General features: G+C 36.1%; 1 protein-coding gene across 3 annotated transcripts in view; it reads right to left on the bottom strand.

Moving 5' to 3' along the window:
- AFG2A (AFG2 AAA ATPase homolog A) overlaps window positions 1-25,122 on the bottom strand; it is a 335,245-nt gene that overhangs the window by 81,056 nt on the left and 229,067 nt on the right. Inside the window, exon 15 of one of the 3 annotated variants that reach the window (XM_067036617.1) lies at window positions 12,277-12,442. The exons of the other annotated variants lie outside the window; for them this stretch is intronic. Within the exon in view, the coding sequence (XP_066892718.1) occupies window positions 12,341-12,442 (102 nt within the window). The 3' untranslated portion in view covers window positions 12,277-12,340. Of the gene's footprint in view, window positions 1-12,276; window positions 12,443-25,122 lie in introns of those variants that run through there. 3 annotated transcript variants of the gene reach the window in all.

Genomic DNA, 25,122 nt, shown 5'->3' with positions numbered 1-25,122 from the left:
GATTCTGTATGCAAATATTTTGTTGAGGATTTTTGAATCTATAGTCATCAAAGATACTAGCCTGTTATTTTCCTTTTTCTTAGTGTCTTTGTCTGGTTTTGGTATCAGGATGATACCAAATGAATGAATGAATGAATGAATTTGGGAGTGTTCCCTCCTCTTCAATTTTTGGAATAGTTTGAGAAGGATAAATATAAATTCTTCTTCGTGTGTTTGGCAGAATTCCCCAGTGAAGTCGTCCAGTCCTTGACTTTAGTTTGCAGGGAGTTTTGTTTTGTCTTGTTTTTTTTTTTTATTTTTTTTAAAATTATAGATTCTATCTCACTTCTAGTGATTGGTCTGTTCAAATTATCTGCTTCTTCTTGACTCAGTTTTGGCAGCCTGTATGTTTCTAGAAACTTGTCCATTTCTTCTAGGTTGTCCAATTTGCTGGTACAGAAATGTTTTATATCTTTGAATTTTGCTGTTATCTTTAAATTTATTTATTTCCAGTTTTATTGAGGAAAATTAACAAATATACTTGTATATATTTCAAGTGTACAATGTGATGATTTGATATACATTTACATTGTGAAATTATTATCAAGATCATATCCATCATCTCACATTTAGTTAACTCTTTGTGTGTGTGTGTGGTGAGAACAGTTAAGGTCTACTCTCAGCAAATTTCAAGCGTATAATACCATATTATTAACTATAGTCACGATGCTGTCCATTAAATCCTCAAAACTTTCTTATAATTGAAAGTTTGTACCCTCTGACCAACATGTCCTCATACTCCCACCTCCATTGCCCCTGGCAACCACCTTTCTATTCTCTTTCTATGAAATCGGCTTTTTTTTTTTTTTTTTAAGATTCCACATATAAATGATACCACATGGTATTTGTTTTTTTCTGTCTGGCTTATTTCACTTTAGCTACTATCTTTCTAAGTCTTGAAATTCTTAATGTTTCAGGAATACTATTTCTCAATATCTCCTACGAAATTTAATAATCTTTAAAAGTATAATTAGACTGAAGGAAGAATAGCTTTAGAGACCAATAAAATAAGCAATATTTAGCAAAAACCATGCAAGCCCCTGAGAGGAACACTCTGCCTTACATTACTTGGTAATTAAGCTTTTAAGGCAATGAGAAAGTATATAAATTGTACTTAAGTTGGGGGAAATACCTGCTGAATAGAAATCAGAAAAGAGAAACAGATTTTACACAAAATCTGAAAAACAAAATTTTAACTACCCATGTGATATTTGAAAAGTAACTTAAAAACACCAACTTGAGTTACTTTTTTGTGCACTATGAGCAATACAAACTATGAGCAATACAAACAAGCATATGACTCGGACCTAATCTTTAAGAACTTACACTTTAAAAGTGGAGAAAAGTCAACATACAAAGAATTAAATACAGTAAGTCTTAATCAATGGGCTAAGACAGTAGTAGAAAAGATGACAAAATATTTAATAAGTGTTAACTTAATTAATAATTTAAGGATGAGTTGAGAATAAAATTGCAACTTGATGGATGCTGTGATACTAAAAGCCACTCATTTGATGAGATAAGACCAGCCATATTTACCTAATGAATATACAAAATATTTTAGAAAGGCAGAAAGAGTTGACAGGAATGTGTTAGAAGTCAATTACATTTAAAACAAGCAATTGGTTCTAACCAATCTTCATAATTCCTTTCTTATAGCTTTTAGCTAAGTAAACCTTTTCATAAGAAATAATTTGAGATCTTTTAATTTTGTAGTGTAACTAAGTAGTAATGATATATAGTTGTACTACACACATCATACTTTAAATAAGTAACCCTTTTGAGATGGGTATACTTGAAACCATGGAGAGTATAATCTATGTGAGAAAGAATCTTTCCAAAAAATCCAAGGAAATAAAAATTTTATTTGTATTTTTAAAACATAAAATCATTATTAGTGAAGTTATACTTATTACAACTGATTCAAATAATGGAAAGTGAGAAGTTCCAAGAGTCAAGATTAATTGATTTGAGATAAGACTTTGGAAGTGAGAAATTTCAAACTGCCTTAAAAAATCTAGAAACATTACCCTGATCCAAATGAGATGGGCCTTAAATGGCAAGTAGGGGATATTTACCAGGTTGAGAAGGTGAGAAAGGCACAGTAAATACTACGGCCAAAGAATTAAGAGTGCAGCAATGTACAAACCATTTCTGGGAAGACAAAAGGTTTACTGTTGCACCTTTCCAATAGTTGCACCAGGAATGGATTACAGGTGTGCTAAGGATATTGCTTCCTTCAGCTCTCAGGAAGGCCAGGAGCCCGGAGAAGCCAGAGGCCTTAGGCAGTCAGACAGCAATTTTGTCTGGTTATTATTACCATGTGTGACATATCATAGAAAAGTCTGGGAAGCACCGGTGGAGGCTTCTTGGAAACATGGGACTATGAAGGTAGATGAAGTAAAACAAACAAACAAACAAGCAAACAAATACCCTCTACAGGTATGATATTATTACATATGGTGGGTAATGCCAAGGACTTTGGTCTTTATCTCATCATGGTCCATAGGAAATTGTGAAAGGTTTGCAATCAGGTGAAGAAAGACAGGCTCAATTTTCTGTTTAAGGAAATAAATAATTCTGGCCGCAGTGTGGAGGTAGCACAGGAATGAAGTGCAGCTTCCAGTTAGGAAGAGAATACAATCTTGAGGTCTTAAATTAGAACATAATAATAACAGAGGCAGTGAACCTGAAAAGCACAATTTAAGAGGTATCTTTGAAGTAGAACTGCCCAAAGTTTTCAACTTATTATTAGACATTTCCCCCTTTTGACAATGCCTTCCCATTTTGCAAAGAAAGATAAAGCAGGATTTCTTTTATACAGATTTGTTTTGTATTCTTCAAAGAGAACAATACTTGCCAAATTAAAATCTGGATCTTACAATATGATACAACTTCATTTTTCAACTGCTGGAAATGCTTTTTAAACATTTCAATTCATATTCTAGCTATTTAAAATATTCAGCTACTCGTAGAGTTGAGGGAGTTTGAGACTATTCAGTTTGAGACTTCACAGAACAGTTCAATTCCACAAACATTTGTGAGTATCTACTATGTGTCAGGCACAGGGTTAGGTGCTAGGGTTACAACATTCTTTGTTCTTTGGAAAATAATTCTTCTAAAAAGGATTTCTGTATCACAACATCTGAGCATGCGTTTGTATTAAAACAAATACATCAATCAGTCTGTAGGCTATCTGTCTGATGTTGGGCTTGCTCAGTTCTGTAGAAACCCGTAGCACCGTGCAAGAAAAGACTTGATGCATTTGACAGCAGGTGTTAGGAAGAATGTACCATAGTAAATGGCAGTACTTGATGAGGAGCACAAAAGAGGGAAGAAAACAGAACAAAAATAATTCAACACACACACACAAACACACACACACTTAAAGTTCTTTCACTAGAATGATATATTCTTCACCCACTTCTATTAAAGAGCCCTTTTACAAAGCTAAAACAGTATTTATGTAAAACTAATCCCAATTCTTCCTCTTGTAAAAAGTGAATCTGCTTTTTGATACACTACAGAGGAAAACTGAAAATAGTGCAATTAATCTTTCCAATATCTCTATAAAATTCATTCTTTTAAAAGTTCTCCATAAGGTTGAAAAGGGGTGGAAACTTCCTTACATGTAAACATCAATTTTTATAATATTTAAGTATAAATAAACCCATAGGTTGTTAATGGGGAAAAGGGTGACACGTGATGGTCAGGGGAGAAATACTCTGTCCCCTGCTTATATTCCCAGAATCAGCTCCCATCATTTGACCCCTCTCTGCCCTTTGTTTTCTACCAATACTGAACTCCTTGTAGTTCCCTGAAAATAGCACATCCTTCACATCTCTGTACATGCTGATCTTTCTGAAAGTCCTACCCATCTCTATGCCATGTACTTCATGAAAATTCTGGTTCTTTCCTCAAAGCACTTCTGCATACACAAAGGAATAGTCATTTTCTTCTCTATATTACTTCTGAACATTGTTTACATGTCTGTTGCATACGTTATACTACAGTATTTGTTTACATGTTCTAATGCCCCCACTGGACTGGAAGATATTCAAGGGACCTGTATTTTTCCAAATTAAAAAAAAATCAGTTTGTCAAAATGTAAGGTGATCCACCTACAGATACCTACCAGATGCAGAAGCATGCATACAAGAAATATCAGGTGGTACAAACAAATTGCTGAGAATATTAATTTTCTGGATAGCTGGGGTATTTAACCCATTACATACAAACCATTTTTAAAAAGTTAAAATAGAAATCTGATATATACTATGTACAACAGATTATATGGTAAATGTAAATGAACTTTTTTCTTGTTGACTCAAAGTTTTCCCCCTCCCATGCCCTGTTCTGTGCTAAAGGTAGCTGTCAAGGATAGAGATGCAGCATGACAGATTTATACAGTGTGACCTGAATGGGCACCACAGGATTGATGGGTACTGCAGAGCAGCACTACAGAGCTCTACATATGGCCTCCCTGCTTGCATTTGCAAGGTTCATGATTGTTCGACAGTCGCTGAGCTGAAGAGCAATGTTACTCTGCCTCTCACCCCAAAGAGAACGACTGTTTCTCTTTTCCACTCCTGCCAACACCCCAATTTTTTAAGGTACAAAATATAAACATCTATGAAGCTATTTCTTATCAATCCCACCATCTGAGAGTGCAGGACTGTTTTATCCTTTTCTTTGCCTTAAAAAAAAAAAAAAATTTAGGTTGATCCTAGCCCACTTCTGAGCTCTGTGACCATCAGTACTGTATCCGCTTTATCTGCTTTGGCTGTTCAGTGTACCTTTCTTCTTCCTAGTACCTGATGCCTTTTTGTTTTGATCTTATATTTGATAATATATTCTACAAGGTTCCCTCTTCGTTCCCTCTGTCTCTCTCTCTCCTTCCTCCCTTCCTTCCTCCTTCCCTTCCTCCCTCCCTTCCTTCCTCTTTCCCTTCTTCCCTCCCTTCCTCCCTCCCTCCCTCCCTTCTTTCCTTCCTCCCTTCCTTCCTTCCTTCCTCCCTCCCTCCCTCCCTCCCTCCCTTCCCTCCTTCCTTCACAGAGTTTAAAATTCTGGCTCTATTACTTACTAACTGAATTTTAATACAGTAGTTTCAACCTTCATGTCAAATAACCCAAAGTACCTGAGAACACAGTCCAACAGTGGCTCAGTGAGGCAGGTGAAGAACCATGTACCTCTGTGAAGTTTGGCAAATCACAGCACATGGGCCAAATCTGTCCCACCACCTGTTTTTATAAACAAAGTTGCACTGGAACAACAGCCATGTTCAGTCATTTAAGTACTACCTATGGCTGCTTTCATTCTAGGACAGCAAAGCTGAGTAGCTGCAACCGATAATATATAGTCTACAAAACCTAAAATATTTACTATCTGGTCCTTTACAGAAAAAGTTTCCAAATCCTTTAGAAAGTGGTTCTTAATCCTCATTGTGCATCATAATCACCTGGTAAACTTCTTAAAAAGCAGGTTTCCTTGCACTCCTTCCTCCAGAGATTTTTACTCTATCAGTCCAGGTCAGGGCAAATTATTTTCCCAAAGCTCTGCAAGTAATTCCAATGTGCAGTCACAGTTAAACCACTGCTCAGGTGGCTTCTCATTTCTCGAACCTCAGCATGCAGAGGAATCATCTGACTTACTTGTTAATCTAGGAGAGTTCGTGCCCTATTTATACTCTATTCTGATACATTAGGGCTGGCGGGGAGAGATTAGACTCCGCATGTTTAACAGGTATACCAGCTGTCTCTGATGCAGGGATTCCGTAGAACAGAATTTGAGAGATACGGCTTATAGAAGTTGGCTTGAAAAAAACTCAGGTAAACTTGGATGGTCCCTTGTCCCCATCCCAGTGATGAATCAAATCACTCTAATTGTTCTTGTCTTCGTTTTCTCATCTGTAAAATGGAACTCTTTTTTTCTGCCTTGTCTACCTCATAAGTTTGCTGTAAGAAGTGCTATGTCAACTCTCATTCTCTGGTCAAATCTAAGATGATATGTCTTTTGGTGGATTCAGATCATAACCAACAGGGCCTTCTAAAAAATTTAGATAATCAACACATAATAGGCAGATTATCACATAATAAGCAGATAATGCAGATACAATATTTCAACACAATTTCAAGTGTAAAAACAAGACATAAAGAATTGTGCCAATGACTTTCTGCAGTCAAACCTGGAAAATAAAGGGTTTGCAGAAAGGGGTCAATAGTGATTACACAGTGGCTCATGGGTTGGAGTACAAATGTAGTTATATCCCCTTCACTGTCTTGAGGATCTTAATGACCTAAAGGTTCATGGACAGTCTTAGAGAAGGGAGTACCTGTAAACTCTTAAAACTGTAGGCCAAATTTGGTATGTAAAAACTTCGTATGCATATTTTCCAGGAGAGTATATCCATTAGATTCCCAAAAGAATCCATTCTCTAAAGAGATATTGGAACATATGTATATGTATAACTGATTTACTTTGTTGTAAAGCAGAAACTAACACACCATTGTAAAGCAACTATACTCCAATAAAGATGTTAAAAAAAAAAAAGAGATTAGGGCAGTCACTTACCCCTAAGTATCTACATCCTAGGACACTGGCCTTATCAACCCATTATGAAAACTTGTTATGGAGAGAAAAATAATCCATTGTGAGTTATTTCTAAATGCTGCTGCCCTCATTTAAAATGAATCCATTTAAGAAATAAATCTATTGGCTTTCCTTTATTCCTGGTGCTTTCTAAACAGAGTAAGTAAAAAATTAATAATAATTTCTTCACTTCTATGGAGGTAACTATATTTATAATCAAAAATTTTAAATGGGTCAGAAATGCCCCAGTTGTATTGCCATTAAATATAAGCAGAAAAGGAATTTGGTTATCCTATCAAAGTGTATCTTTGTGATTCCCGGACACTGAGAACAACAGAATTTCTTATATGGTCAAGTCCAAATATGAGTACTGAAAAGAAATGATTTTCTTTTTTTTTTCTTTTTTTGACATTTTTCAGACATCTCATTATTCAGTTGCATCAAGTGGTCAACACACCCAGAGTAACCCAGATTCCACACTGCATTTACCTTATCTTTGGCAAAGAGCCACTCACTGGCTACGGTCTTTCCAAGCAAGCACTCTGGAGTTACGAAGAGAAGTTTGATTTGCTTCTTCAGCACATGTTCATCTCTAATTAGTATAGGGTAGAAAATTGAGACTGACAGCTAGGTCAGTTTGGAAGACACTGGCTCTTGGGACTGTTGTCTTTAAACTTTTTTGATCATTCATTCATATTGTTAAAATCAATTCGAACACTTTCTCCCAGTATTCCTATACTTATTCAGAAGGTATATACATGCATCCCTGTATTAACATATTGTGTATATTATGTAACACACACAAATGTACATTTAAAAATGCTATATAAAATAATTATGAATATAAGTTTCTAATATTTTCTTCTCTCACCCTATTGGTGTGTATGTGCATCTTTAGAGATCTCAGTCCTAAACAAGAGGTCTCGTATATCAAAGCTTACAGCTCTATCTCTGTATTTCAGAGAAACCAAATCCTATCTACCTGTTATAATAGGAATAATAGGCTATGGTTAAAAGACAATGAAGAGGTTGTTCCAGGATGAGGACGATGATAACAATAAATAATACCTGTACGTGGAAGTCATTGTATGCCTGACAGTTTTAAGCCCTTGGCATAAGATAACTCATTTAATCGTCACAACCTCATGAGTTAGGTACTATTATTAACCCCACTTTACGGATAACAAAACTGAGGTGGGGAGAGGTTAAATAACTTGCCCAAAGTCACACAGCTAGTAAGTAGTAGGGCTGGGGGTAATATTGGTAGTCTCACTCTTGAGTCCACACTCAACCACTACACCAAAATACATCCCACTGAATACTCATAGTTGAAAGTAATGCAAAGATTACATTGTAAACAGAAGCTAGGTTCCTTGCTTTGTCAGTTAGGAGGGAGGGCAAGAATAATTTGTATCTAAAGCAAAAATATGTTTTCTTAATTTGACTTTAAGATAATTAGAAACTCACAGGGTATCAGTGTCATAAAGATTTCTTTCATTTCTAAACTCCTGCATTTCCTGAGAAGATGTAGGTCCATAGAGTTCAAATTAATGTCAAGGGTCATACATGATTAAGTGATAGACTTAGAAGAAGCATTCTAAGTATGTTTAACATGATAACGTTATCGAGCTCCTACTATATATTCACAACTGTGATAAATGCTTTACTATGGTAATCTGTAAAATCCTCACAATAACACTCAGGAGGAGATAGTCTTATACCCAGTTTATAAGACAGAAAATGGTGGTTTGAAGAGGTTAAATAATTGCCAAAGGTCAGAGGAACACGAAGTAATAAAGCTGGAATTTGAACTAAGGTTTAATTCCATACTCTCAGATCATGGTAACTAAACTATTATTCCATTATTCCACACTGCTATCCCAAGACAAATTTCTAGGCAATTAAAAATATTATTAAAGTTCTAGTAAAAATTTGGGGGAAAAAAATCATCTGGGAACCAAGACGAACAGGCCTTTGTTACTGGATTAAGCTAAAGTTTTCCTCTTTCTTTTCGTAAGAAGTGCTAAGCATCAGGAATGTAAGTTATGTGTGTGTGTTTTCCCCTGTTTACGGTAGGAGCTTAGTAAAAGAACACCTTTAGAAAAGATAACAATTATATGTAATGAAATATAGAACCAGATTCTCCTGGCAATTAATCACCCAGTGCAAACCTATAGGCTGTTTCTGACAGATCCAAAAGCTTTGCCTGAATTGTTGGATAAGATGTGTCTGGGCTGGCTTATGAAAAGAAATTCTATGTTTAAAACCTTTGAAGGTATTTTAACATATATTTACATATACAGGCACACCTCGGAGATAGTGCGGGTTCAGTTCCAGACCGCTGCAATAAAGCGAATATTGCAATAAAGTGAAGAGTCACACAGAGTTTTTGGTTTCCTAGTGCATATTAAAATTGTAATAGCATTATGTCGAAAAAAACCAATGTACATACCTTCATTCAAAACTACTTTACTGCTAAGAAAGGTTAATGTGCATCTGAGCGTTCAGCAAGGCACAGTCTTCTGCTGGTGGAGCCTCCTCCACCTGGATGTCCATGCTGCTGACTGACCAGGGAGGATGCTGAAGGTGGGGGCGGCTGGGGCAGCGTCTTAAAACAAGACAATGAAGTCTGCCGCGCCAATTGATGCTTTCACTGGAACACTGTGGGGGTGCTACTTGCCCTAATTTCAATATTGTGTCTCAGGGAATGGAAAGCCCGAAGAGAGGGAGAGAGACAGGGAAAAAGCTGGTGGCTGGAGCAGTCAGAACACACACAACATTTATCAATTAAGTTCACCATCTGACATGGGTATAGTTTGTGGTGCCCCAAAACAGTTACAATAGTAACATCAGGGATCACTGATCACAGGTTACCATAACAAGTTTAATAATAATGAAAAAGCTTAAAATATTGTGACAATTACCAAAATGTGACAGAGACCTGAAATGAGCAAATGTTGTTGGAAAAATGGTGCTGATAGACTTGCATGGTTGTAAGCCTTCAATTTGTAAAAATTGCAATGTCTGCAAAGCACATAAAAAGCAAAGCACAATAAAATGAGGTATGCCTGTACGGATGTGTGTATGTGTGCACATATATTGCAAATGGATTTTTGTAATATATGTAGGTGTGTATGTGTGTGTGTGTATATATATATATATATATACACACACACACACACACACATACATGTATGTCTATATTATGTGTATGTATGTATGTATTTGGCTCCTACGTATGGAACTGCAGACTCATTGTATTACTGAAAAATGTAGAGAGAAATGAAAGAGACCTTCCCTTCCGGCATCAGGGAGCTATCTATAATTTAACAGAGATATTTCCTGTTTTTAAGCAGTTGGGAAAGAATGATTTCCAACCCAAATACTTAGCTTGGCAAGATAGTGCTATGTTGATAGATGCTTTTATAACTATCTTTATTTTATCTTAAGTATCAGTATGAAAGAGAGACAATTGGTTTTTTTTCTCCCTCTCTCTCTCTCTTTTTTTTTTTTTAAGATTTGGGAGAATAGGAGACAAGAGGAAAGGGAAAGAAAATATTATTACCAGAACAGCTGAACAACAGAGGTTAGCACAGCTCTGACAGATGTGGCTGCATCATCTCAAATCTTACTCTGAAGGTGGGGGAGGGCAGTGATTTCTTTGTATGAAAAAAAGAAAAAATGGAATTCTAGCCAAATATTACGAACTGTTAAAGAAGAGTTTGAAAATTGCAACTAAAGTCCACCACATTCTCTAACAAAGCATTAAAAATAATCTTTCATGTAGGTCATGGATTAGCACTGCTTAATAGGACTGTGGATATAAAAGAACTCAAACAGACAATTCTGCTTTAATGATTTAAACAATAAATGAATTTTGTGTTTCATTACTTGATATTGCTCCTTGATGTCAGTTCAGTATCTTTATTTGCTTTTTTTGGGTTACTTTTGTCTTTTGTTCTAACAAGAAAGATTTCCTTTAGAAATAGCAAGCAAAGTCCTTGCCTGATTTCAGTGTGATGGTAAGAACTGACATTTAGACTAGATGTTTAGACATTTTTACCTACTTTATCTAAGTTTCTATCAACTATTCTCCTTATCTAGCAGCACTCCCTCCAAACCCCACCTCATCTTGCCAACACATGGCACTACAATTATCCCCACTCTGGGATAACTTCAAGTTCTACTCTGTTTGCTTTTTTCCATCATGGCTTAAACATACTCAGATACCTCTGACCTACTAAAAACCCTTGTTGAACACCTCATCGTGTTTCAGTTACTGCCCAAACTCTTTCTTCCCCATGCAAAGCTAAAGAGTTAAGCTCTAGCTGTCTCTAGTTACTCACCCGTCACTCTTTTAAAAAAAATAAATTTATTTATTCATTCATTCATGCATGCATGCCTTGCTGCGTGCGGGCTTTCTCTAGTTGCACCGAGCGGGGGCTGCTCTTCACTGAGTTGCGTCGACTTCTCATTGTGGTGGCTCCTCTTGTTGTGGAGCACGGGCTCTAGGCGTGCAGGCTTCAGTAGCTGTGGCACGCAGGCTTCAGTAGTTGTGGCTCACATGCTCTAGAACGCAGGCTCACTAGTTGTGGTGCACGGGCTTAGCTGCTCTGGGGCATGTGGGATCTTCCCAGACCAGGGATCGAATCCGCGTCCCCTGCACTGGCAGGTGGATTCTTAACCACTGTGCCACCAGGGAAGCCCTCACCTGTCACTCTTTCTCAGTTGAATCCAATCTACTCTTATCCCACCACCAAATTGACCCTTGTTAAGATCATCAGTGACTTCCAGATTTTTAAATTAAAAAACGAATACTTTTTCTGCCCATATCTTGCCTAAGCTTCCAGCAGGATTTAAAAAGCTGAAATACTCCTTTGTTCTTAAAACACTTCTCTCCTGGTTTCTGACACTCTACACTATACCTCTCATTTTTCTGGATATTCTTACTCAGCTGCCCTTGCTGGCTGGTTATTCTCCCTTTATCTAAACTTGAAGATTGAAGTTCCTCAGCACTTACACTTCTCCTTCTTCTCTTCCTTCTCTTCACTTTTCCATCCATTCCTCTGACTTCAGTTACCATCTACAGACAAATGATTCCCCAAATCTACATATCAGGTCTACATTTCTCCTCTGAGCTCCAGACTCATGTGTAAAACTTTCATATTTGACATCTCTACTTGGATGCCACACAAGTATATCCATATAAACATACCCAACATAATTCATAATTTTCATTTCCAAGCCTGCGATACTTCCAAGATTCCCATTCTCAGCAAACAGCCTTTCCACCAACCCAGAAACCTAGAAACTGTGTATCTTCTTTCTCCTTTCCCATTTTCAAAACTGCCAGGTTCTGTGGATTCTAAGTTTGTCCATTCCCAATGTCTGAACCATGATGGCTATCCTTGCGTCCATTCTTGTCACATCCCTCAAAGACTGGTCATAGAGCGCTGGAATGATGAAATGATTTGTTTTTTTTAAAAAGACTGGATGTGTCCCAATTGACCAGCACGTTTTTTTTTTTAAAGAAGATGTTGGGGGTAGGAGTTAATTAATTAATTAATTTTTGCTGTGTTGAGTCTTCGTTTCTGGGCTTCCTCTAGTTGTGGCAAGCGGGGGGCCACTCTTCATTGCGGTGCGCGGGCCTCTCACTATCGCGGCCTCTTGTTGCGGAGCACAGGCTCCAGACGCGCAGGCTCAGTAGTGTGGCTCACGGGCCTCGCGGCATGTGGGATCCTCCCAGCCCAGGGCTCGAACCCGTGTCCCTTGCATTAGCAGGCAGATTCTCAACCACTGTGCCACCAGGGAAGCCCTGAAATGATTTTTTAATGCAAATGTGATGACTGTCAGATACTCTCCAATCATACCATCAGTTATTTCTCAACGTCCGATAAAGGACATACTATGTTCTCTCCAACCTCTACGTCTTTTCAAATGCTGAGTCCTTTGAATAGAATGATCTTCTTCACCCCACCCTCTCTTTTTCTGGCTAACAGCCTATTCATTCTTTAGATTCAGCTAAAAAATCAACAACTCACGGAAGCCCTCTCTAATCTTCCAGACTAAGTCAGAAGCCCTTTCCTACATGTTTCCATAGCACTTGGTATTTATTCAAAGCACTCTGAATACCTATAACTATTTTCTTAAATACTTAAAATTATTTAATAAATAGAAACATTTAATAGAGATGCCATATACCCAAATTGTGCTGATTCTTGTAACACACATTATTTCATTTAATCCTTAGAACAACCTTGAGAGGTTGTCAGACTTACCATATTTCTCTTCTTGCTAGACTATAAGCTCCATGAGAAAGGGGAACCATATTTGTATCATTTACTATTCCATTCGAATACCGAGCCAGGCACATCTTAAGTGCTGACTGACAGTAGTTTTCAAACACACAAACCACAACAAATAGCCTCCAATTGGCTGACCTAGTACATCAGGTTATATAAATGTTCTACTTTGTATGGTTTCTAGTGAAAGAAGTGGCTTTATGTCAAATCACACCTGGTTTCAAACCCTTAATTTCCCATTTGCTAAGTGTGTAACATCTATTAGCCAAGTCATTGGGATTCTCTGAGATTTATTTCCTTCATTTCTAAGATGTGGTGATTTTACTACCTCTCAGAGTTGTTCTGTGGATTAAATGAGATAATGTATATTAAACCTAATACAATTTCTGGTATCTAATACGTACTAAATAAATGAAAGATACCCTTATTAAGAAATGTTTGACTGTGCATTCATTTGTTCAGTACTTTGTCATTCCATTGGGTTGTGATTTGTATGGTTTCTGTAAGCAATCAGCAGGATTATTATCTTGTTAATCTGTATGTAATATCACTTTTTTCTCCAGCAGCTTTTAAGGTTTTTCTCTTTATCATTAGTTTTTCACAAGTTAATCATGGTGTGCCTTGTGTAATTTTCCTTATGTATAGCCTGCTTGGGGTTTATTAAGATATATATTTTTTCATCATATTTGGAAATTTTCACGACCATTATTTAATCAAATAATTTTCCGCCCCAATCTCTCTGATTTCTTTTAAAGTACTCCGATTACATGATATCATCCCACAGGTTACTGAGGCTATATTCTTTCCATGACCCACACTCCCAATACACACACACACACACACACACACACACACACACATTTTTTTCTTTCTGTGCTTCAGTTTGGATAGTTTTATTGTTATGTAGCACCTAATCTGTTAAATCCAACCAGTGAATTTCTGCTTTAGATACTATATATTCCAACTCTAGAATTTTCACTTGATTTATTTCATAGCCTCCATTTATCTCCTTTCAATTATGTGTTTTCCTTTAAATTCTTAAATACATTTATAATAGCTGCTTTAAAGTTCGCTAATTTTATCATCCCTATTAGCTTTGGTCTATTTTCTACTGAATGCTTTTCCTGGTAGTTATTCAGTTTTCTTATTAAAAAGACATCAGGTGAGACTGAGGATAGAGGAGACAGTACTGAAAGTCTGAAGAGAGAACATATTACATTGTTGTCTAAGAGAGTGAAAGAACAAATAGACTAGGAGTAAATGAAATGATGTTATCCAGAAGAAACTGGGATTAGGAAAAAAAAAATCTGTGCAAATCACAGTTTAAATACCTTCAAGGAGTTTCAATGAAATGTTTAGATTTTTTTGGAGGAGGAGGTTTTGAAATAACAGATAAAGCATCTGAGTATTTTAAGTAATTTCTGTAATTATGTAATTTTCCGTAAGAAACTGAAAAGAGCTCAAAAGTAAACAGAAGAAAGTGTGATCACTGTACACAAATGGAACTGCCATTATATCTGCAAATACCTAGCCAAAGAGAATACAGGGGTTGCCTTTCTATCTATATTCTTCATGGTAAGTTTGAGTTTACTGAAACTATGTGGCCCAGACACTCAGACTAAGAACTCCAGTTTCACAAAAATGCTTCAGGGCCTTTAATGATTCCCTGACCTCTAATCACACTTGCTAAAAGGGTATTACCTCTAGTCTTCCTTTCACAAATCCAGGAAGCAAATCATCACCAGTTTGGACTTTTAGTTCAAAGTTGACTAGAAATTTCAAGAACTTTAGAAGGAAATCATTTGGAGAAGTACAATGAAAACAGTAACAAAAATGTGGTCCGCCTGGCCTTTATCTTGAAGCAGAGCATTCTCTTGGCTCACATTTCCTCAGTTCATGGACCAATCTGGTCTTACGCTCTCTCTGCACCCACCTCCCCACCCCAAGGCCATGTGATAAAAGAATTAACTGGAAAGACATACTGCAAATTATTCTTTCTTATAAATTATTCTTTCTTATAAATCCTCTCCCCAGCAATCTGCATACAAAAAACATTAAGTAATCTATAAGCATAATAAGTAAGGAGGATGTAAGGAGTAGTTTAAACATCTCTGAAATTTGGAGGCTTGTTTTGCTCAGTATGAATCCCTAACCTTTGTCACTGCAACAACATTCAGATGTGATCATGAAGAAAGTCCTTTGACAAAACTATAAAAATATAACCTCTCAAAGATTAAAACCATGCATGGCTGTTATACCAGTAATATTATAAAACACATAGCAACTTCATACCAGAATATTAGGGCTTAAGAACTTTTGTTGCTTGAAAATGACACCTTTCAGAACAAGGAGAAACATGTCCTAAACCCATCCCAGAGTTTTAATGGAGAATTTGAAATTTAAAATAACAGACACACAAGAAGTGTTATTTATATGTTAGAAAGAGCCATTCCTGTCATAATGTTCTAACTTATTTTACCAGATCTAAAGAAGTGAAGAAAAATTCTGATATGCTATTAGCTCAGGAAAAATTGTATTTCCTACAAAAAGCAGGCCACAACTGAGGTCAGTAAAAAGTAAGTAAAAGCTGGAGGCCACCTGTGACCCAGGACCCAGATTTCCACTCTGATTATACCCGTGGCATCATGATCATCATCCATTTAAACTCTGACAATGATAAAGGTAAAATCCGAGATTGGAGCTGCTCAATAGAACTATCATGTGAGCCACATATATAATTTAAGATGTTCCAGTAGCTACAATTTCAAAGTTTTTTAAAAAGGTAAACTTACGTTTAATAGTGTATTGTATTTAATATAATACATCCATAGTGTGATTTAAATATCAATGTAAAAATTATTAAAGAAATAGTATACTTTTTTAATACAAAGCCTTTGAAATCTGGAGTATATTTTATACTTAAAGCACATCTTGATTTGGACAAGCCACAATAGCCACATGTGGCTACCACAATGACAGGCAGTTCCAGGGTATGTGGGGAACTTCACTGAAGAAACTATTCCCAGATACAAAGTAAATTGTCAGGACACTGGATAAATTACCCTTATGAAAGCATTAACCAGTCTCATCAACTTCCTTCACATGAGGGAGCATCTTTCTCTTCCAAAGACTTCTGTTTATCTTCACCAGTAAATTAAAAAATGCGTAAATTCATTTAAAAATATTAACCATTATCAGCTGAAAAATGTTTAGCTCATTAATAACAACAACAAAAGGATCATGGCTAAAACTCACTACAAAATAGAATCTGGGACAACAGAGGTATATTTCAAGTAAAATTTTAATTTGTTGTTCAGTTATATGCTGAACTCTGCTTTAACTCTAGATTTCTACTAAAGGCACTAATTGTTAGAAAGAAAAGTAATCCTGTAAACTATTTGATTTTACTTGTTAAGAGAAACATGTAATGGAATTGTACTGTTCCTGTGACACTGGGTCCCAAATTCTTGTCATAGACTTTTAGTAGAAATTCAAGATTTCAACTCATTCAAGTTCAGAGATATGAAAAAATGTCTATTAATGAGAGCTTTATGTTCATTTTAAGAAACAGAGCTAAGGTCTTCTTGTTAGGTACTACTTTTAGAAATATTACGTATATATGTATGTATGTATGTATAAATAAATACACACACATCCACACATAGAAGTAACATATTTCAACTGTCTGAAATAGATACTATTATGTGGTTTGTTTTTCTATATTTATATTTACATATATGTAAATTATGAGTACATATATTATCTATAGACATTAAAATATGAAAAGAAATTATGTAATTATGCTTTGCATCACTTGTCACACTAAGTGCCAATATGGGGAGTGGTGGTTAATTCATTTTTGTCACCGACTGTGATGTTTCAATGTAGTGAAGGCCACAGCTAACCATTTTCTATCCTCTAGCAATAAACATTAAAATAAAAACAGCTTCCAATATTACCGTTCCTTCCAATTCCCACTCAGTTTATTGTAATTTCATCCCTTAAGACTAAAGCTTTGTAAATTGCTGTAGCAAAACTATTCCCATTCCCAAACTCCTGAAGTTGGAAGCAGCAGAAAACAGAAGGTAGGCCCGTGTGTGTATAAAACTATTGTTAGGCAAAATTACCTGCATTAAAAAGGAAAATTAATTAATTAGCCAACCAAATAAATATTTATGTCTGGTGCTGGATTTATCAAAGATAAGCAATATCACCCTTACCTTAAAGAAGCTTACAGAATGGAGATGACAGGTAACAAATGGTTTCAAATCGTGATGAAAAATGGAAAGTTTTGTTCTGAAAGGCAAAACCTGTATAACTTTTCTAAACAAAATAATCATAACACAAACCTCTCACAACCCTTCAAACTTTATAGAGATGGGATTCACTTCAGCTCAATTAAGTAGAATTCTCTTTTTTCTTGTATCAGATGCCTACTTTTATTACACCTGCACCCAGTCCAGTACAAATAGCAAATGAAATTTCTTCATTTCTTCATTTTCATATTTTCTGCAAGATTCACTATTGTGAATTCACCAGCAACTTGACAGCTAGGTTGCTAAAGAGAACTAAAATTCCTCAGGGAAAGAAACTGTTAAGGGAATCTTAAACTAAAGACCCCAATATACTATCCTGGTCTTGCACTCCCGCTTCTCCTGCTTTTTGAAAAGATAATACTTTAAATAAACTTCCTCAGGTATTTGCACACATTTCAGTCCTCCTGAAACACAGGACTTCAAATTTTATTATCTTGGGCAGAAGTAGTCTGATAATGTCAACTCAGATTTGATCCTAAATCCCAGGGAGCTGTTGAGGGCCTAAGCAGCTACAGCTGTGAGTAGTTAAGCCATTTCCTTTTCAGTGAATAATTCTGAAATGGGTTTACTGCCTAGTATTAACTAAATGGGGAAGTAAAGAAAGAAAAAAACAAAACAAAACTGTAAATCCATATGCTGCACCACAGGATACCCTGTGTCTCACCTATTTTTAAACCCCTCAGATTTGGTCATACAGTACTCTTAAAAAAATCGTGTTATTTCTAAGAAGGGCCAGACAAAAGCACTCAGGTCTCAAGGTAAAGGTTCTGGTGTGTGTGGGAGGGGTATGTCACTCACTACATCCTCTACACATGCACTCAGATCACCATTCACTTCAGTTAGCTGTCTAAAGTTTTTCCTTAAAAAAAAAAAAAAAAAAAAAAAATTTTTTAACCAAGAGAATTTCTCCTCTATATATTCCTAATAATAAAATTGCTGAGTCCAAATGAGAGATGGTCTCCCCTTCCTGAAATTCACCAAGATAATGTTTAAAACATGACTGAGTTCTAATTGTTGAGTAAAACTAAATACAGTCTTAAAATAGCCACACAGTTCTCGACTTGGCCAATACTCCTCTGAATCATCAGGCTGACTTCTCTCCTGGGTTCTGTCAACATCTTGGTTTCCCTCCACCCACGTCTACCTTTCTGACAGCATTACTTGTGCTAAGGAAGCTGATGATAAGAAACCTGACCCCACATCCTTTGAGAAGGCATTCATTCATTTCAGCTATTATGGAGCCAAGAATGGCTCAGCTCATAAATGGGGAGGAAGACGGGATGAGGATTATAACTGACATTTATGCTGGAAGTTTATTATTACTCTCCTTTTACACAGGAGGAAGTTTAGAACAAATTAAAAGTGATACTGTTAGTAACTAGCAATGCTATGCACATTCAGCTTATTTTAAAAATAAAACTGACTGCTTTCTGTGAATATAAAAATGATACATAGTATTGTAAACAATTTTGACACAATACTGATTTACATTAATTAGAAAGTAAAAATTAACAAAATGATGGCTCTGTTAACATTTTTGGGAACAATCTTCCAGATCTTTGTACATTGTTTTACATAAAATTTGTGTTATTTATGACTGTATTATAACCTATTGATACTTTTGTTTCTCAGTAATTATAGTGTATGGATTTCTTTTACTGTTAATACATATAGTACATATCACTATTTTAATAGTTGATTATTGTTACATATAGCACATATGTAATATTTAATCCTCAAAGCAACCCTTAAGATAGGTGGGTACCATTAGTCTTATTTTAGAGATTCAATCGATAAAAATCCTGCAACAAACATTTTAAACTAACATCTTGGATTGCTTGTTATATCCTAGGATAAATTCCTAGTGGGACAAAAGGTGAGCACTTGAAGTTTTTTTGTTACATATTAACTACCTTCTAGAAAGGTTATGCTAATTTATGACCACAATCACTTTTATCTGCATATATCTTCAAAAGTATAATATGGAAATATATGATATTGAAAAAAAAGGTAGAATGCCTTCTAGAAATGTCCAAGAAAAACATGTCATAGGTCAAATCTCATGCCATTGGGCTGTCTATATAGACAGCTTTTGCTATCTTGGAACATGAAATTCAGGATCCTAAATGTCTGCTATACAGTTAATTACCAAATTAAAAATAATCTCTATTTTCTTGAAAAGCCTTTCTCCTATATTCTTGCCCTTACTAGGAGATCATATAGGTTTAAAAAAAAAAAAAAAAAAAGGAAAGGAAAACACCCAGAGTTTTTAGAGACTGCATGCAGTTCAGGAGTGAACTAAAGAACAAGCGATAATGAGAAGCAAGACCAGAACTAGGGCAGATTCAGACAGAATAGCCTTCGCATTAGTAGCCCCGCTGGCCCCCCAAAGAGCCCCTCTGACATTACAATGCTCATTTCATCTTGTTACACTATTTGGGCATATGCTATTTAGAGATTCATCCAGGCAATAAATATCCCTGGAAGCAGAGAGAGAATGGGGATTAGGAACTTTTCTTTGGTGGGTGTTGAGGGAAGACAGGAAAACCTGTAATATCTGGAACGTGGAAGGAGCACGGGTGGGAATTTAAAAGGTGGGAGGCACCGTGATGTAGTAGGAAAAACATGGGCTTTCAAAATAGACTGGGTGCTCATTTCACAATATATGCGGATATCAAATCATTATGTTGTACATCTAAAATAAAACATTTTATGCCGGTTACACCTCAATTTTAAAAAGGGCTTAAACAATTTCAGGCAAACAGCAGGCAGATTATAACAGGATCATATCTATTCATTCTGTGAGAGGGACTTGGAAATAACTTATGAGCATTTAGGTTCCCACACAAAAACTCCCACACAAGTGATACTTTGGAGATCTTGACCTCTTAAATCCATATAGCAAAAGAGGAACTGGACTTTTTAAACTCTAGAACGACTTCATTCTGTGGTTTGAGACTTTGGATAGTTTTTTCTTACTTTTTGGGGGGGGCTGTGGTTTGGGAAAGCAGGGGCAGGATACGGACACAGTTTTTAAAATGACTCACTACATTTCCTAGGTTGTATGTATATATAATTGGACAGATGGATAAGACAGTTGTGGCAGGCAGAATACCGGCCCCCCCAAAACGTGTATGTGCTAATCCCTATACCCTATGAATATATGTGAGGTAACATGGCAAAGATGAGTTAAGGTGGCAGATGGAGATCAGTTTGCTAAACAGTTGCCTTTCAAATAAGGAGATTCCCCTGGCTTATCCCAGTGGGCCCAGTGTAATCCTAAGGGTCCCTGAAAGTGGAAGAGAGTATCAGAAGAGGGCACCGGGAGCCGGCAGCATGGGAACGCAGCCTGACGTTGGTGGCTCTGAAGATAAGGGGAGAGGGGGATGAACCAGGGGAATCAAGTAGCCATTAAAGATGGAAAATGTTAAGGAAATGGATTCTCCCCTGGAGCCTCCAGAAGAGAATGTGCCTTGCTGACACTTGATCTTTGCCCAGTGAGATCAGTGTCAGACTTCTCATCTACAGAGCTGTAAGATAATAAATTTGTGTTGTTTTAAGCCATTAAAAAAAGGGGGGGGGGTAGGCTTAAAAGGATAATTATACTTAGTTAAAACTTCCAATTAGTTGATAAGATGATTTTCTTATTTTTTCATATTCTTAGTTTCCTCATGCGTAAAATAGTGCTCATCACAGAACCTCTCTAATGAAGTTGATATAATAATTTTAAAAAAAAAACTGGAATTGACAGACTGGAGCGCACATCTGCACATCTGTTCTCATCCTACGTGTGACCTCTGCGAAGGTATTCTCACTTTATTTCTGGAGCTTCAGCTTTCTCAGCTGTAAAAGGACAGGGACTGGACCACTATACCTAACATATTCTCTAGCTCAAACATTCTGATTAGACTTTATTGTACAAATAAACTCTAGAAGTCATTAAAACAGCTACAATTTATCCAATAATTTCTAACATTTAAAAAATAAAATGATTGACCCATATGATCCACATCATTACAATTAGCATTAGAAGATAACTTTAGGGCCTGATTAAAGCATTAAAATATTTCATGGAAAAGTGGGCAAATCTGATATGTCGGCTTTGTCTAAACTGGTTTAGCTCTAGACTAATGTATGAAATCATTACATATATTTTCAATATCTAAAATGAGCAGGGGCAAATGAGTATTGTTTTTCAATTTTAATTTATTTCAAAGGTTAATTAAAGTAAAACCAGTGTTGGACCCAATTTTTATATCTACATAATATTAAGTTTTAAAAAATATATCTTAAAAAATAAGCAGTTAATATCCAGTCAAAACAAATAATTTCAATAAGATCAATGTTAATGCCATACTTCTAAATTCGGTTAACATATTATAATTATGAACTCTGTCATAATCTGTTTCTTTTGCTTACTAAACTTCCCATTAACTGCAAAGACATTAAAATAAATGTTGCTAATGTCCCATGCTTTTCCTTAACTGCTTAAACTGCTGTTTTGATCCCCAGTGACCGTTGTGGGCATTAATAATAAATGTACTGACAGTTTAAATCACTGATCTAGTAACAAAATACCCAAGGGTACTTATGTATCTTTGTAAAATGAGATAGGACAATTAAGAGTAAATTCAGTGAGATTATTAATAATTTCAACTATTTTTAGGACCATTTACATGTAAATTAATTTATATTGTATTAAATTATATTAAAAAACTAAACAGATACAAGTTATTCTATATAGCTTCTGTAAATATTTGCTGAAATAACTGTGTTGGAAGATCAGTAAATTAGCCAGTGTTCTTGCAGGGATTTTAAAAAGATAAATCAGTTTAAGAAACATTTCCAGAAGAGTGGGAAAGGTTAAGAGTACCCACCAGGGATGCTGAGGGATCCAAAATCTAGAAACTACAGGAAGCTATTACTGCTTAGGAGCTTGAAGGAGTAAGGGGGAGGAGACAGTTTTATCAAAACCTAAATAAAGCTGAAGCTTCTGGGAAGGTAGGGTGGCTGCTCAAAGTACAGGAAATATAGTCACAAAGTGACACAGACGATGCTAGAACTGTAGTGCTACACAGGATGGGAGAGGAAAGACATGTCCTGACTTCTTTCTCCTCCCATCATCTAATCTCCTCTTGATGCTTTTCACTGAACTCAGTGGAATGGAAGTCAGGGCTATACAGTCCATAGGGGTCACCTCGCCCTCCCTTTCATGTAGAGATACACACATGCAACACTGATAAAGGCAAGAGTAGATCTGGGGAGTGGGAGGAACACAATCAGAACAATGGCCATTTCTTAATACTGTTTGATAAGAATCACTTTAGTATCCTTCTGGAGAATATCCCTAACCCTCTTCGTCATCTAAATACATTACCACAAAGACTTTGGTATATTCTATCCACAATACCATTGACGGTCAGTTTGGTAAAGTCTGACAAAGCTTACAGATAGAAAGCCTGGAGGTTAGTTTACTATATGTAGGTTAATTGCCAACAAATAAAAAAACTGGTCTCATGTTACTTATCCAAATCAGTAGATAGCTAGATAAGCTGTTTAGATGGATCTAACTAGTTTGTTTTTATAACAGTTTTGTCATTGTGGTCTGGGTTTGTTTACAAGCCAAGCTGTTCCTTTACTTCTGTTCTTCCCTTGTGCTTTCGGTTTCATACCTAAGAACCCATTGCCAAACCCAAAGTCATTAAGATTTATCCCCAAGTTTTTGTCTAAGAGTTTTATGATTTTAGCTGTTATATTTAGATCATTGATAAATTTTAAGTTAATTTTTGTATATGGTGTGAGGCAGGGGTCCAACTTCATTCTTTCCACGTGGATATCCAGTTGTGCCAGCTTGAAGAGTTTATTATTTCCCAACTGAACAGTCTTGGCCACTGTTGAAATTCAATTGGCCATATATTCATGGGTTTATTCCCAGACTCTCAATCCTATTCCATTAATCTACATACAGTCTATCTTTATGCTAGTACCACACTGTTTTGATTACTGCTTTGCAGTAGGTTTTGAAATCAGCGAAGTATAAGTCCTCTACCTAGTTCTTCTTTTACAATATCGTCTTGGCTCTTCAGGGCCCCTTGAATTCCATATGAATTTGAGGATCAATCTTTTCATTTCTGCAAGAACATTGTTGGAATTCTGACAGGGATTACATTAAACCTGTAGTGTGCTTTGGGTGGTACCTACATCTTAACAATATTAGGTCTTTCAATCCATGAACACAGGATATCTTTCCATTTATTTAGGTCTTCTTTAACTTCTCTCATGAATGTTTTGTAGTTTTCAATGTACAAGTATTTCACCTCCTTGGGTAAATTTACTACCAAGTATTTTATTCTTTTGGATGTTATTATAAGCGAAATTGTTCTCTCAGTTTCATTTTCTGATTGTTCACTGCTGGTATATAGAAACACAATCTAAAATAATTTGAGTGTTTCCAAGGAAACAGAACGGCCAGACTGTGACTTAACATTTGACCAAGTACCACATTGCTTTTATCTAGAACACTTGATGCAAAAGTGGTCAAGCAGCTAATTTACAATAGAATTCTCTATAATGTTTCAACTTTCCCTTCATGATTTTCTTCCTCATTAATTCATTTCTTCTTCTCTAACATAAATTTAAAAACTGATTGCTTTAATGCCCAATGATTCCATGAGGCTGGCAGTTAGGATATGCTCAGTTCAACTGCCATATTAAAGTAGACTTTCATGTGAATTACTGAGTAAATGAAATATGATAAGTCTATTTTTTCACTTGATTCCATGAGATGAGCAAAGTAAAAAGCTCTAGCAAACTTCCTAATATATTTTATTAATTCTTTTGCAGCAAATAGTGATTTCAGAAATATTTACTAAAGGCTGAGTAAAAAAATACTATCGGGTTAATTGTATATATAGCACAATGGAAAAGTGTGCCTCATATAATGATTATTTGGAAACAGGGATTAAAACTTCCTGTAGGAGCAGGGGGATGGAAAGGGCATTTAATCCCAAACAACATGACACTGGATCCATCTGAGACACACTACAGTGTGTTTTCCTTGTTGCTTTACAAGTTTTCTAATAGCTGTTCCTGAATATCACCATAGAAGTAGATTTGAATCCCAGCTCTGAAACTGAGGAGTTATATGGTTTTGTGAAATTAATTTAAGACCTTTGAACCCCCATTTTCTCATCGAAGGTTGTTTGAGAATTAAATATGCACATATTTAAAGCATGCAGCATTAAACCAGAGGTTTACTGTTATACTGCACTTCACCCAATAAGTAAGCCAGAATACAAAAAGCAGGCCTACCTGAAGAGGCCTGTGGCTAACATGGCTAACATTTACCTGGTAGAATGCCTCTTAGTTTTAACACCCATATCTCAGGGAATACACATCTCTTAATCCAACATTTTCCAGCTGATGTTTATACAGGAAAAATTCTCTACTTAAATTTCTCAAAAGTAATATAACATTTTAAATGAAAGGATGTATGAGGCGAAAGTCTCATGTTACAGCCCACATACAACTGGTGCAAAGGGCAGATCATGTGTAGACATTATGAAAGCCCTCAGAGTGTCAACCAAGCGACTTTTCCTTAACAGCTACATTTGATTGTTAGGTCAGCAGGAAGCACGGGTTAAGCATTTTACATCCTAACATCATAATTTGCTAATTTAAAAACATTCCATTATATGGACTTAGCAGGTTTTAAGAAACTGGTTGGGGATTTTTGGGAAATGGGCTTCCGGTTAGCGTTTTCAAGTAAGACACCTCGTTTTCTAGGATGTTAAGTGTTAGGTAGGAAAAGCCTGAATACTAAAAAGGTATTCTAATATCAACAAGGCATTTTTAGTTCAACTGCAAAAAAAGCTCAC

The sequence above is a fragment of the Kogia breviceps genome, chromosome 6 (assembly GCF_026419965.1).
Source record: "Kogia breviceps isolate mKogBre1 chromosome 6, mKogBre1 haplotype 1, whole genome shotgun sequence".
Taxonomy (NCBI): domain Eukaryota; kingdom Metazoa; phylum Chordata; class Mammalia; order Artiodactyla; family Physeteridae; genus Kogia; species Kogia breviceps.
Note: the sequence above shows the minus strand (reverse complement) of the source record. Positions and strands in the feature narration are given on the sequence as shown.